Below are 15,307 nucleotides of genomic sequence, written 5' to 3'. Positions count from 1 at the left end.
TAATGATAGAAATAAGTACGACCTCTAATAGACCCTGTCACAATTTCAGGGTTTATTGTGAAATGAAAAATGAATGAAAGCACAAAATTATATAGAGCTGTATTTCTTTTTATTCCTATGCTGTAGCATGACTTTGACATTAACAGTTGAAGTGTTGAGCACCATCAGTCAGTGTGGCCAAACCTGTCCAGGATGAACTTTATCACCAAAATTAATAGGGGATACTCATGGGTAATGTCCTAGGTCACAGTAATGAAAATCAGAATTTCCCATTTTAACCAAGAAGGCAATAGGAGTTGCAGTCATCCTGGAGAGCAAGACTAGGTTTTTTCTGTCAGGTCATGTTGTAGCCTCTCTTATGAGGGACAATTAAGTATGTAACAGTTTCCATTCTTTAGAGGTATTTAAATTTGTTCTGTTCTCCTCTCCTTAATTCTAGGGTTTGTGTGCTCACACTATTTTTGTTTTTTTCTTCAGTTTTTGACTCTCAGACTTTGCCAGAGAACAGTAAAAAAAATTGTCTTTAAAAGACAAAATCTGGATAATCTGAAATGTCAGGTTTTTATTTTAGTGTAGGAGTTCTTTGTCTCAGGAGCTTAGCTATTGGAGTGATTTAGACTATATAAACCAGCTGTTGTTTGTTTTCTGCTGACACTTTACTGCTCCTTTAAGTTGTCTATTTTGATAGTAAGCTTTGCTCATCATATGGAAAAGATCCCTCCAAACCAGATGATGCCACAAGCTCAGAACCTGTTCTGTGTTGCTGCTTCTTCGTGTATTGATAAATTCTTCAAGTATAATGGAAAAAAGTGACACATATAGGTTCTAAGTCTTGTGAAAAAATAGGATTTGTCTTATCTGCTAATGAAAATTTTTAATCTAATATGGAAGCTATCTTGACATAATGGCAATGCCACAAAGCAGAGTGCATTCTCTGTTCGCAAGGTGAGTATTAATTATTTTTTCTTTTATGTGAAATCCAGTGTTTAATGTCACATGCATCTTACGGTGGCCATTAATTGTTGATAAGGAAATTGTCTCTATGCCATGTTTTTTTTCTTACAAACCCAAAGAAAAATTAATTAAACTATTTCTTCTATGAAACATCGCTAAAGGTAAGGAAGTTAGAATGCTACTTCAGGTGTCAGCTCATCCCACTGAAGGATGGGTGGAGAAAACCATAGGCAAACAGAAACATTGGGCTAAAATTATTTTTGGCACTTGTCTGTGCAGCTGCTTTGAGTGTTTTCAAGCTGTTCTGGTAGGTGTGCGAAGTATGGCAAACTTGGAAAACCATATACAGCTGCAGAGCATTATAAGGAAGGTATGTCAACATGCAAACCAGCTTTGGGCAGTGCTCGACGACAGACTTGAATTGAGTCAGCAGAGGAGAACGGAAAAAAAGCTGCTTCATTTCTGGATCCATGCTAATGCTGTTTTATCTGGGCTGTCTTAGGACACTAGTGGGAGTAATGGGAATGCAAGGCATTAAGAGTAGAAAGGTTTTTACAGCCCTTTTAGTCAAGCTTGCTGACAACCAAGACTAATAGGCTCCTTCAGCTATTTTCACAGCTGGTTAATAAAGCCATTTTAAAAAAAACATTTAATCATATTTCCATCTATTTTTAACAGGAAGACTTTTTCTGTGTCTCACACAACGTGTATTCAAGAGGCTGTTTAATGGACGTACTATAGTATTTGTTCATTACCACGTGTTATTTAGAAGACTGACAAGTAGCAGTGTGTATTACCTGAGAGACCAGAATTCCTCTTTGCAGGATACTCCAGTTTACCCGTTAAACAGGAAAGTGTGTGTTCTTAGCTTGACCAAGACGTACTTACAAAATAGATAAGTCTGGCTCCTAAGAAGCCATTGCAATCTGTCATGAAGTTACATATTTATAAATATTTCTAGAACACAGAGTCATCAGTGTCGCTTGTATAAATACCTGTTTAGACACATAATAATCCATTACAATGACTTGGTGGGGAAGATAATTTTTGTCAGGCTTCTGTGTGAAAACCATAGTTAAACTATTTCAGTTACCTTTCAGGACCTGAAAGGCAAAACATGCAAGGCCTCCAGAACTGCATAGAAAGGGTATGATGAGGTACAAATATTTGCGGAGCAGTATATTTATTTAGAATATGGCCTGATTTTCAGCTCATCTGGACCTCAATGATTTTTCACTCAGAGGGTGGTGGGACACTGGAAGAGGTTTCCCAGAGAAGCTGTGGATGCCCCATCCCTGGAGGGGTTCAAGGCCAGGCTGGGTGAGGCTTTGAGCAACCTGGGCTAGTGGAGGGTGTCCCTGCCCATGGCAGGGGGGTTGGAACTAGATGATCTTTAAGGTCCCTTTGAACCCAAACCATTCTGTGATTCTATGATTAGTTGAATTTCTTAGAGAAAGCTTTTTGTTTTCCAGGCACTTGCCTTTTTTTTTTTTTTTTTCCCCTGTCTTCAGGACTTTCCAAGATAATAGGGAAGATAACCCTCATAATAGTATTCTGATTTTTTGTTTTTCTTTTTATAAAGTTTGCCCAAAGCAGACATCTGACGAAACGTCTTCCAATCGTGATTCGAGCCTTACTAACGCACCGGTGCAAAGCAAGCTAGTATCTTCCTTCCAGCAGCACACAAAGAAAGCACTTAAGCAGGTAAGCTTGTATTGACTGATAATCAATTGGCTTCCCTTTAATATTTGTGTCATTCCTACAGGAATAAGATCTCAGCAGAATTTCAAGGTGTTTCTGAGGATTTTTAGTGATTTGTTTAGTGGTGTGTTGCTGGGGTTTTTTTTCTTTTTCTTTTTCTTTTTTTTTTTTTTAGTGATGGTGCAGTCCTGTTATTTATTGTGGGTTTGATGGGGCTTTTTAAGTGCTTTTCAAGTAAGCAGAATTGTTTATATTATCACATCCCTGCTTTTCCTATGTAAGCATTTGTGTTGGAAATGTTATGTGAGGCTTAAAATTAAAAAAAAAAGTTTTTGAAAGAAGTTCTGCAAATAGGTAAGAATCTGGATGTACTTGCTGTTCAGTTATGGTCTGTTAAGTAATGTTTATTTTATACTGTATTTGACACTACAGTGTATAAAAGTGAGGTAGCTTTTGTTTTCTGAATAACATGATTTGGATGATTTAGGTTGCATGATAAGTAGTAAAGCTTGGCAACACTGAGTATTGAAAGTCAGCTACTAATAGAAAGCACAACAGTGTGAAAATTTTTCCAACTTTGCCAAATTAGTTCAGCTTACAGCTGGGCAAATGAAAAAGAAAAACAAAAAAATTATAATTCCCAGAAAATTATCACTATCTCTTCTCAATTTTGAGGATGTAGGAATCGTTTTAGACTAAAATACTATATGCAACATTTCTGAAGTGTTCGCATAATTAGATTTGTTTTAATTTTTGCTCATAACTCCTCTCTTAGTTATGGTTAACAGAGGTCTAGTATCTCATGGGGCAGTTTATTGCAGAGTTGTTTATTAAGTTAAGCAAAGCCTGTCCACATCTTCTCAAAACACTTGTTTGCGCTTAGTTTTTCATGCAGTTTGAGATTAAATCCGCTAAAGTTAATAGACCTCTGCCATTCACATAAGGTTATCTTGTACTTACAGGCTTTGAGGACTGGAAAGGATTGTTAGATTGGGGTCTCACATCTGTTTGGTTAGGAAGATTGAGCACAAAGCAGCTCACTACCTGTGTGGATAGTTGTGAAAAAGAAGGTTTTTGGAAACTCTTCTATACAGATCTTTTGCAATACGTGAACTGTCTTAGGGTTAGAGGGAGTGGGCAAAGGGGAAGGAGGGGAAAAAAGAGCAAAGCCACAAATGTTTTGACTTGTATAACTGTTTAAACACCACTGTTTGTCACTTACCAGATGTATAGAGTTGAGAATAATTTTAAAAAGGCAAACTAATCAGAATAGCTTAATTGGTATAAAAAGTCGTAACAGATGGAAATCTTTGAAAACGTTCCCTAAGACAGTAGGATTAGAGCAGCATCACGAAGTTGAGTAATCAATAAAAAGAAATCAGTTTTAATTAAGTTGATGGTAATTAGATCCTTTACCTCAGAGTATAAGGTATTATTACAGCTATCAGTAAAGTGTTTTCTCTTTGTACAGTATTAGACAAATGGACATCTGTATTGTGGAACAGTAGATGATTTTTGCTTTGTTCTCTCTCAAGTTTCAGGTGTTGGCTACTGCCATATACCTGCTGCAGATTTTGTTTGATTTGATATTGTAGCAGAGGTGAATAAACTTTGACAGTGATTTTATTTATAAAATTGCTGTTGGAATTGATTTATGGATACGTAACACCTAAAATTTGTACAAAGAAGAACCTGTAGTACTTTTGAATACACAAGAAACTTTGGACAGTTATATGCAACGCTCCTCCAACTGACACTAACTTACTGGTTCCATGCTAACGTAACAGAAGATGAGCTATCATCGTGCTCTCAGCAAGTGCTTATACTGTATAAACATGCACATACTATATATATGTTGTAATGGGGTCTTCCCTAGCTATTGCTTTTTTCCTATTACTAAGCAGTCTTCACAGAACGAAAACCTACAAGATAGTCTTTCAAACACTGTCCCACTCAATTTATTTGAAAACAGTGGGTTCTTCACATTAACTTGCTCTTGTGTGTGCAAGAGGCAAGTTGATAGTGTGCAGTATTGCCTGAAGAGCTGAGCTAGAATTAGAACATTTTCTCCACTGTATCTGCTTATTAACCACTCTAGCCATATGTAATTCTCTTTAAAGTATCATATGCTGGATTTGCATATGATCTGGTATTTAATGAATTCCAGAGATACATTCCTGGGTTTAGATTGCAAAGAACAATCTCATGTTTCCTTGCAACAGTTTGCATTTTAGGATGTTCTCATGAATCAAATTAGTCACAACACTGCATTTCTTGATCTATGCTAGGGGCTTGGAGGAAAGGGCATTTTCTGAGCCCTGGCTCTTGGTCTTGACTTCTCTCAGGTAGCAGTGGATCTGGGGTATTTTGCTGGGGCTAGGGAGGTGTGCAGTTGCAGTGGACTCTCACAAGGTCTGTGTCACAGTTCAGACCTTACCTCCTCACCTTCCAAAGGCTGGGCTGCCATTTTGGTCTGGAAACTTTCCAGCTTCACCGCCTTCCATAGTGTCCTTGTTGGGAGAAAGCTTTTGAGTGTTGTACCACTGAGTGTGTTTCATGCTTCTTTTTCGTTTTTGAGGGAGTTTCAGTTCTGCTCTTGTATAGTATCTAAGCGTGATGTCCAACAAAATAGTTCCCATTCATAAGGGTTTAGACAAAAGGAGTCTATGGTGTAGAGCTGCCTTTTATGGTTGGCTTTCTGATGGCAGATTTTACAGGTTTCTGTTTTCCTTTTGCTCTTGGAGGTGCGTGGGTATGTGTGCCCAGCTGTTGATGATCTAGTACCTTTGAAAAGAAGGTTTATGGCATGCTGTCACACACTGATTTCCTGTCAGTACTGATCAGTTCCATACTGATTTACCTCATTTTCACAATTGAGAGTTTTGGCATGCAGACCCTGTAAGGACCTCTTCCTGGGAAAGTACTGAACTACATCTGCATCTGCTAGCAGTGGTACATGGTCACACTACTGTGTGAATTATTCTTGCTCTGGACAAGGCTAACTCAAGTACGGACATCAAGTCATGGCATAGTGTCTACCAGGCTCCTCTCTGGTCCAGTTTCTGTTCCATTGATACTTTTTTTTTGGAAATCTTCGCTATGTACAGATTTGTCTGTATCTATCAAGATGTTCTTGGAACATTTCTCAGAAGAAGCGATCATACCTGCAAACTGGCCTCACATAGGTAACACTGAGCATATGTGAATATCCAGGACATTGAGGTGGTATTAGTGTATGTTGGACTCTGATAGCCAAGTATAAGAGCATCTTGTCCATCAGTGTACCAGTTGTTTCCTGGGGCAGTACCAAGAGAGGATAAAGAACTTGAAGATGCACTATAACGATATCTGGGATGATAGTAGACCTCCCAGACATGGAAGAAAATCCTGCCTCACTTTTGGCACTTTGGAATCAGCACCGAGAAGGGTACCCATAAATTTTCTGTTGGGAGAAGAGAAGGATACTCCATTCAGACTCAGGATCTGAATACAGACCAGGACATGTCTGAGACTGTGCTGGGCATCCAGATCTCTTTGTAGAGACAGAAACTCCAGAGACAGCAGCCAAGTGGGTTTGGGAGGAGAGAAGCTCAGGAAATAAGGGAACCTACACAAGGTATGTTACTGCCGCTGGTTTGTTTTGTTTTTCTTAACTTTGGGCTTTGTCTGCATGCTTGGTGGCTGGGTTCATATATGTGCCACTATTTTGTTCATAAAGTGGGTAGATGGAGTTTTTTATGGAGAAGGAAGGCACCCATCCATATGATTTGTTGTTATAGTAGAAGTGGCAACTCCACACCCCTTTTTTTTTCCAGTGGATGCTGTCAGGCCCCAAGCAGTAAGAGAGCTATGGGGAAGTTACGGTTTGGCTCATGTGTTGCTTCTGAATTATAGGACATTAGACCTGTACAGCTCCAAATAACTTTTCAGGCTGACTTGTCTAGCACAACTGTAATTATTATTAGAAAACAACTTACAACCTGAAGCAACAAGAGACTAAATTTCAGAGCAGAAAGATGAACAGTGTAATTTAGTCCTGATTTATCCAAATTCACAGGACTAGTTTATCAATATTTCTTTGTTTGTTTTTTAAGGACACAAGTGTCCAAGTGCCTGGGTTGGCACTGAAGGTACAGTCTTGATCTCCCTTGAAGCTGGTGTGGATTTGCTTTCCTGTCTTCAGCTCAGACACACTGCTTATCTTGCTTTGAGAGAAGAACAAGAGCAAACTCAACCAGTCTTGCTCCCTCCACACTCATTCTGTTAGGACTTCTTTCCTTGACTACAGCCAGATGCAGGTTATCTTGAAGCATTTTGTTGCAAATAGAAAGTAATCCAGTGTGAGTCTGTTTGTGGTGTCTATCCTTTGACTCATTTGAGCAACTACTCACTCACGCGTTCTGGTATAAGCCTGCCCTCCTTTCACTTCCTTGCCCCAAAGACACAAAGGTGACAGAGGAAATCATTATGATTATGTCCTTACACTTAGAATTTAGGCACACAGTGTCTTCCTGAAAGCTCTGAAAATCCACTGTGAACTGAGAGGTATTTTTTGTACTGAATTCCTTGGTATAGAGAGTGTGCTGCAGTTTCTCAGTGTCTGTGTTAACCATTTTCCTATGTTTCATTTCAGATGCTACAAATTTTCCAAGGCCACATTTGGAGAATTCTGGCTGCATAGCTGAAGCATTTGATCAGATGTCTGGCAACATAAGTGATGATTCTTGACAAATTTTCCTGTCAACAAATGGAAAACAAGGAAAAAGTGTTGCTTTTTGACTTCTAGAGAGACATGGGAAGGGACAGTGGAATTTACAAAATGCATTCAGGAAAATGGAAGTTCGAAGATGATAAACTAAACTGATTTTCTGATTGCCAAGACAAGTCTAGGGAAGAGGACAGAGAAACTATGGCAGGGAGACTGCATAATGGGGAAAAGAAGCTGGAAGAGCAAGAGTTCCAGCAGGAGCTCTTCAGGGAGTACATGCATTGCCCGAAGGCAGGCTGCACGGTATGTCCCTCTAAAGGTCCCTATGCATGGGCAGCAGGTACCAGCTGCTCAACACAGTGCTTTGGTAAGGTGCAAGAAAATGTTTATGGGACTTTCTTCTGGGTCATCCCCATGGTCCTCAGCCCTTACCTCTGATGGAAAGAAAGGGACAGGAGTCCACACAATCCTTGTACTCTTTTTGTACCACCTGTTAATAACTAGGTTCCAGTTACTGGGGCATTCTGCTTTTTTGTTTTTCCTCTGGGGTTGTTTGCATAGCATGCTGTTTGCAGCTCTCCTGCATGTTTTCTGTTTTAATAAATGTGTTTTCCAGAATTTCTTACTCTGAGAAATAACTAAGAAGAATTTTGAAGCAACTTTAGAACAGTACCATGTTGAAGTGTAGCTGCCCCTCCACCTCACTGCAGGACAGTGTCCCTCATTTAAAATATGTCCTGGCATTAACATTATCTTTGGTCAAACCTACAGCTACTACATAGTGGACTCTCCTTCCCAAATATAGATTGAAAGTGCTCTTTGTTCTGTTCTGTAGATGCAGTTGCTTGTCCCGAGTCTCAGACAATCAAGCTGATGATAGTGGCCTAGTTCTAAACATTGCATTTCATAGAATCATAGAATGGTTTGGGTTGGAAGGGACCTTAATGATCTTTTAGTTCCAACCGTCCTGCTGGGGGCAGGGACACCTCCCACTGGACCAGGTTGCTCAAAGCCTCATCCGGCCTGGCCTTGAACACCTCCAGGGATGGGGCATCCACAGCTTCTCTGGGCAACCTGTTGCAGTGCCTCACCACCCTCACAGTGAAAAATTTCTTCCTGATGTCTAACCTAAATCTACCCTCTTTCAGCTTATACCCATTACCCCTTGTCCTCTCACTCCACTCCCTGATGCAGAGTGCCTCCCCATCTCTCCTGTAGCCCCCTTCAGGTACTGGAAGGCTGCTATAAGGTCTCCTCGGAGCCTTCTCTTCTCCAGGCTGAACAACCCCAACTCTCTCAGCCTGTCCTCATAGGGGAGGTGCTCCAGACCTCCAGACTTGTCTGGTAATATTTTTCTTTAAGTATTCTGGGGAACTATTTAAGATAGATTGGTCATTGCTACTGTATTAATGACAAATACCATCACTGGAGAGTCATTTTGTTTGGTCTGTGCATAACAGTCAAGCTTTTCCAATTGTTAAATGACTTTTCCATATAGTGGCAGTGGGTGTCTGAGTGTCATCTTCTGACCTGTATGGAAAGAACAGCTTTTGATTTGAATAGTTCATAACATGAAATTATACCCAGGTGAAAATTGCCTTGATTTTGAAGTGTATCCTAGAAATGGTTGGCCTTTTCAGGGAAAGACGAAAGTTGGAACAGCTCACAACACTTCATAGCTGTAGGAAGCTTCCTACAAAATGCTGACAAACACTTACTACAAATGCTGTTCCAGGACCTGTTGGGTAGGTCCCCAGACCGCTGTGTGCTCAGGGTGTGTGGGCATGTGGCAGAACCCAGGCTGAAACAGGCAGAAAGGCATTGCACTGTAACTGCTTATGTTGGTGCAATGTAAATTAGTGCACCTGTTTCTCTGAGAGCTAATATGACAGGATTTTTTGTCTGGAGAATGGTAGTCTAGCCCTGAAGCCCCTGCAGTCTGTTTTGGACCCTGTGCAGAGTATGATTGCAAATTTGACCTAATGGAAAATGTTGATTACTGTTTTTAAGATTTTTGTATCGACATTGCTATCCTTAGTTTGTTTTTAAACTGCTTCCTACAAACTGCTTCCTTACCTGTATGAGCTTTGTTGTGCCAAGAAAGAGATTTTTCCTATAAAACACTTTTCAGATGATAGATATTATTAGTTTAATACTACACAAACAATTTAAAAAGAAAAAAACCCAAACATGTAGAGTTGTTATTTATTTTGCGCCATAGACTTTTCTCAGTGTATCATAGCTTATGATTTTCACATAGCAGAACAGAAGCTTTCCACAGCTTTACACATCTGATTCATAATGTGTGAAATTTCAAAGGTTATGTTTCATAATATCAGTTTCAGAATCTAGACTTGACATCTATGGAACAAATAGAAATCTGGGATGATGTTGCTTAATGCAACCAAGTGTTACATATCTGTGTTGTTAATGACTTAATTTTTAACATTCTCAGAATGTCATGCATTTAAGCTCAGATGAAAGTGGTTTTCTGCATTAGTGGTTTATGCTGCATTTTTTTATTCTGAGTTGAAAAGATGTGGGAAAAAAATGTATATTTTAAAATATCCTGAGCAGCAGGAAAATCAGAGCATAGAACTCGAAATTTTGTTTCTGGTGTTCTTTTGGGGATGTATTCTTCCCTGTGTCCGGTTACCTTTTGGTTTATATTGTTTCCCTTTATACCTACTTCAAATAAGACTTTATTAGTTTTTGCTGAAGAGAGTCAACCTTTTTGTCACATGGGTGAAGAGATCTTTCCTGTGTTAAGATCTACTGAATATGAAATGATTATTTGTAAAAACAAATAATGACATTCATGAAACCTCCACCACACTGCTACACTCCAGCAGGAGCCTGGCCTCTCTGAAAAAAAGAATGAGACTTTCTCTTGCAACCTCTTTATAAAAAAACTGTTTGGAATTAGAAGGTCACTGTTAATTGCATGGTGTTTTTTCTTTTGCCATCTATCTTCAGAGTTTGTGTTTTCTTAATACTCATCTTTTTATGTTATTCTGAGTTTTTTGGATGAAAATGGATTGATAGGTTGCTTAAAGATTTTGGCAATAAAAATAATTTCATTAAACAAATTAATTATGCCAAGCCCTGTATAATGACTGTGGCAGTGTCATTCAACAGATGGTCACAGGTTCATTTTTATGAATGGGAATGTTGGGAATTCTCCATACTCATTATGTGCAGGATGATTCACAGATGTCCTTTGCAAATCTGCTTGTGAAAGGCTGGATGTAAGTACTATATTTTGGTGGTGATTTTTAAGAGAGATTTTAATGTTGTATACCACATGAACTTGCATTTTCTTTTTCTCCTTTTTTAGTTATGTGCTGTACAGATAGGACGGTAGTAATGTTTTGCATAATGCCTCAGCAAGGATCAGTTCTTGGAATTTACAACTTGCAGCTTTTTTAACTCAAGCATTTAACACAAAGTGATTGAATACGTTTGAAATGTAAACACAGAGTCTCATTAAAGAAAGATATACTTTATGTAAGCTGTCATATGTGCTATGTGTGTTTCTCTCTTACTTTCTGTAGAAGAAATGACACCTTATCATTTAGTAGAATCATTGGCTCTTTCTTGCAGATCTGCAGGCAGCCCAGCTAGGAGGTTCTGTATCTCTAAATATGGATGAAATGCAAAAGGCTGTGTCGGTAAAAGATGCCAGTGTAGGCTGTGTTAATTACTGTTTCTGTATCTCTGGTGAGAACTGGAACCATTTTTCTTTCGAATAAGTTACAAAATTTCTCATTTTCTTCAGTGCTAGTTGCAAATTGTATCATCTACTTTGTGTTTATTCCCTTCACCAGAAGAGCCAAAACTAGTGATTTGTTTGTTCATGGTGACTAGAAAAGCACTAAATTAACTTGATGCACTGAAAGCTCAATATAACAAAGTGTTTGGTATATGTTTCACTTTGAGTAATCCCATTGACTTTCCATCTAAGTAGAATTAATCTTAGGATACAAGATTCTTGTCTTATCCCACAGTAGTCTTGTATCCTAAAATTAATATCCCTTAGGCTAAGTGTAGAGAAGTTATATATTCATCCTCAGTGGAGACTGCACAGTGTCCTTGGTTTATACCTAACTCCTTCTGGTGTTTGGCTTTACTAGTAACTAGGAGTCAGTTGGCAATTTCTCCCTCTGCTGGGTTGCTCCTGGTGTAGTCTTGCGAAGACTTGTCTATCTGGAATTTCAGATCCTGCAGCTTTAAATTCAAAGGAGAATTTAACACCAAATTGTTGTGTACTTTTGTACACTCCTCCCCTGCCTCATATCTTTCCACTGACAAATGAAAAGATAGAGAGGCATAGGGAAGATTATTTGTCTATTCTCCAGGCACAGCGTAATTCATTGGCACTTTGCGTTAAAACTTTGACTTAGATTTTGATGTCCATGTGGTTTTTTTGTTTGTTTTTTTTTCCATTCTACAACCTGTCTGTCAGGAGTCCACATGTGTGTAGCTTTACTGTCAGCTTGAGTCATCTAGTACAAGCTGATTTCCAAACTTAACTATGGGCCCTGTGTCGTGATCAGGTCCTTGCGTTGTGAAAGTGGAGGAGATGAGGGAGGGACTGGCATTGAAGCAATTAATGTTAGGGAAAAAGAGAACCCCTGAAAAACAAATGTGCGTCAAAGGGAAATGGTATCTTTAAGGTTTGAGCTTGATCCTCGCATGTTGAGGTGCTTAGCCTGTAGCTCAGGAGTGGGCTATGCCTCAAAGTAAATAGTTCTGGGAGCAACATTCACCTGCTTCCAGCTGTGTTTGCCGCTCTTGTGTCTCTGAGTGTCTGGGGAGTGCTGGGATGAGCCATGCTGTCTTGCATTAGTGCTCTGTGAGCGTAGGGCGGCCTGTGCTTCTTGGAAGTGCAAGATCAGTTGCATAAATGTCTGCTTAAGGTCCACAAGTGGCCTTCCTGTAACGTGAAAGAAGGTAAGTGGTATGCCTGACAACGACCGGGTACCATTGCCAGCGCGTGTGTAACCTAAGGTGTGTGAACACTGACTACCTGTCATTTATGGAGGATGCACTGCTGCTTACTTTCTCTCATTCATGGGAGTTGGGTCTAAAGCATTGAAAATCAACTGTGAGGTTTTACAAGGAATCTACCTTTGTCACAGTGGCTGTATAAATCTTTAAAATTATATTTCCTTATGGATGCTGGCAGGTAGAGGTGGAAATTATCTTGAAAGGTCAGGAGGAGGCTGGAAGAGAACATGGGGGATCGTTTGGGCTCTTACTCATTTGTCTAGGGAGGATGACACTGAGGATGGGTATTTCTTCTCTTTGCTTTTCATCAGGCAGATCAGGCTGAGGGGCACAACAATAAAAAGTTTGGGTTGTGGTTACATTGGTATGCTGTTGGCACAGACGTTGGCTGTCGTTTCAGTTAATTTTTAGTGGACTATTTGTTACTGCCTAAGGGATATTACTGTTAAGTGTGGATCACCTGGTTTGACACTTAGCTTGGCAGGACTGTACACTGAGGGTAATTGTTGGAAATTTGGGGAATTTTTGAGAAGTGTTAAATTTTCTGTCCACAAGTCTATCTGTGCTTGCTCAATACCAGTTTGAATTTTCTGTCTCAAAAATGTCTGAAGTATAGGCTGTTTGTTCTTCATGTCTTTCTGCTTGCTTCTTTGGTTCGGTGCAGATCTGATCAGCTTTCTCTCTTTGTTTGATTTCCAGTGTTCTAATTTGCTTTTTATTGCACAGTGCTTATGTGTCTTTTAAGAAGTGTACTATAAAAGGGGTTAATCGATGAAATAGCTTTTGTGTGGCTTGGTGTATTTTATGTTGTGTAGTCTGTTATTTAGAGGAATAGAGTGATATCGATTTTTTTTTTTTTTCAGAGAGGTTTTTTTTTTATTTTAGCTATGTGAACATTTTGGAAAGATGTTACAGATTAATTGAAGTTACAGACTTAAACCTTATGAGGCATCAGTCATTCATGCTTGTAAACCTACTGAGATAATTAATATCGAATGTGTTCCTTGTTGATATCGTTTTACTTTAATAAATCCCCCCAAAGATCATAACACAAATCACTGTTACAAAAAGAGAGTGCACAGTAAGATCAGGGAAAAATAGACAGGAGGATTGAAGAGATCTGTACTAAGCTCTGCCCATTCTGATTAATTCTAGAATTTGAATGCTTGCAAATGTATTGATTGGCAAGTATTCATATTTGTATGTTTTAAGATCTTTTGAATCAGATATCATTTTCCATATAAAATGGTCTGACAGGTATTTGCTATTTCTAATCTTTAAATATTTTGTATTACATTATCAACTCTGTATTCGATCCATTTATGAAACACAAAGCACTCCCATTTGTAGAGATTTATTCTCGTATCATTTTTCCCCAGATTTGCCAGAACACCATCATGTTCGTGTTCTGAAGGTTAATGCCCAAAGTCAAGCAGACAGAAGCCAAGTGCTGCAAGGTTTCCAAGATTAGGACTGATTCCCTTCACAAAAATAAATGATTCCTGCCATGTTCAGTGATTTTGTGCAGCACTGCTCACGGCTGAGTGAGTGCATCAATACTGTAGTCCTTACACGCTGTACATACTGATGACACTCTGTGTTAACTTGATTGACTGAGCAGTATACTGGAGAGGATGCACCTGTGAGAGATGTGCAGACATATGTATTTTTATTCTGTTTTTGAAACATTTATTTTACATTTTTTTCACTTGGAAGTCTTAGTTTCACGTTCCATGGGTTGTCATGTTGTGCTGTTAAGGTAGAGCAAACAGTTACGTGCTTCTTTGTTGTCAGAACTGTATTGGAAAATTATCTAAGATGCATCTTCTTTCTCTTTATTACCAAAAGCCTGATTTTATATTTTAAAGGAAAATGGCATAAAGAGGACAAATGTTAAGGCAGGCAAGTCAGTAGCTGTGTAAATTATGCTTATTTTAAGAGATTCAGTTTAATGGTAATGTCTCATGTAATTCACTTATAAGCATTATTTTTTTGATACATTTTTATGTTTTGTTATCATTCTTGTAGGCTTTAAGACAACAGCAGAAAAGAAGAAATGGAGTCTCAATGATGGTAAACAAGACTGTTCCTCGTGTTGTTTTGACACCATTAAAGGTGTCTGATGAGCAGTCGGATTCACCTTCAGGTAAATAGCTAAAGGATCAGCTTTAGTCACAGAGCCTTCCTCTGAATCAGCTGCATAGCATACAGAATTTGGACCTGCTGAAAATAATATTTCCACATGGTGGCTTTGTTTAACGTCTTTATTTCCTTACCAAATCTTAGTCTTAAGGGTGGAGGGTTTTCTTTAATAAAGAACTGGAGGCACACAGTAATTGTGACAATTGGTAATAGCAGCAGCTTTAAAGGAATGCACAGTAACATTTTGTTTGGCTCTGAAGCTGATGAAGGACCACATGCTGGTATTCAATGCCATAAAAAGGGGAGGGGGGGAAAAAGGCAAGCTCCTCTGTGAATGTGAATTTGTGTCTCAATTCTGAACTGCAATATTCAGATCCTTTTATTAGCTTTTCTTCTTCTGGTACCATGCTTATCCCTGCAGCATAACTGTGACCTTTAGTTCTGGTGGTTAAGTTGCTTCATTTTAAGAGATTTCTATGTCTATGTTTAACACAAATTGACAATTGTATTTCCAGGCCTACCTCTTCTATAAATGTTACTTCACAAAGAAATTATCTTTTTTCACCTTTAGATTGCTTTACTGCCCCACAACTTGAGGTTAAAATATTTTTAAAGATATCTCTTGGATATTATAGGAAAATGTTATTTTTATGAGATCAGTGAACATTTTTATTGACTGCAGTGTTCACTAAACTTTAGTTTTCAGCACGTAATTGATTTATTGAGCTTTTACTTCCATTTCCTCTGATGATGAGGAATGGTATTGTGACCAGAAAGGTGTATTGCCTTTCA

General features: G+C 38.8%; 1 protein-coding gene across 1 annotated transcript in view; it reads left to right on the top strand.

The window, feature by feature from the left end:
• Positions 1-904: 904 nt before the first annotated feature.
• The window catches only part of ASXL3 (additional sex combs like transcriptional regulator 3), a 61,089-nt gene continuing 46,686 nt past the window's right edge, over positions 905-15,307 (top strand). Inside the window, exons 1-4 of the mRNA XM_010076864.1 lie at positions 905-945; positions 1,266-1,324; positions 2,537-2,658; positions 14,402-14,519. Coding sequence (XP_010075166.1) covers positions 905-945; positions 1,266-1,324; positions 2,537-2,658; positions 14,402-14,519 — 340 coding nt within the window. The remainder of the gene's footprint in view (positions 946-1,265; positions 1,325-2,536; positions 2,659-14,401; positions 14,520-15,307) is intronic.

Source organism: Pterocles gutturalis, unplaced genomic scaffold (assembly GCF_000699245.1).
Source record: "Pterocles gutturalis isolate BGI_N339 unplaced genomic scaffold, ASM69924v1 scaffold5683, whole genome shotgun sequence".
Classification (NCBI taxonomy): Eukaryota; Metazoa; Chordata; class Aves; order Pterocliformes; family Pteroclidae; genus Pterocles; species Pterocles gutturalis.
The sequence above is the reverse complement of the archived record's forward strand: the minus strand, read 5'-3'. Positions and strand labels throughout refer to the sequence as shown.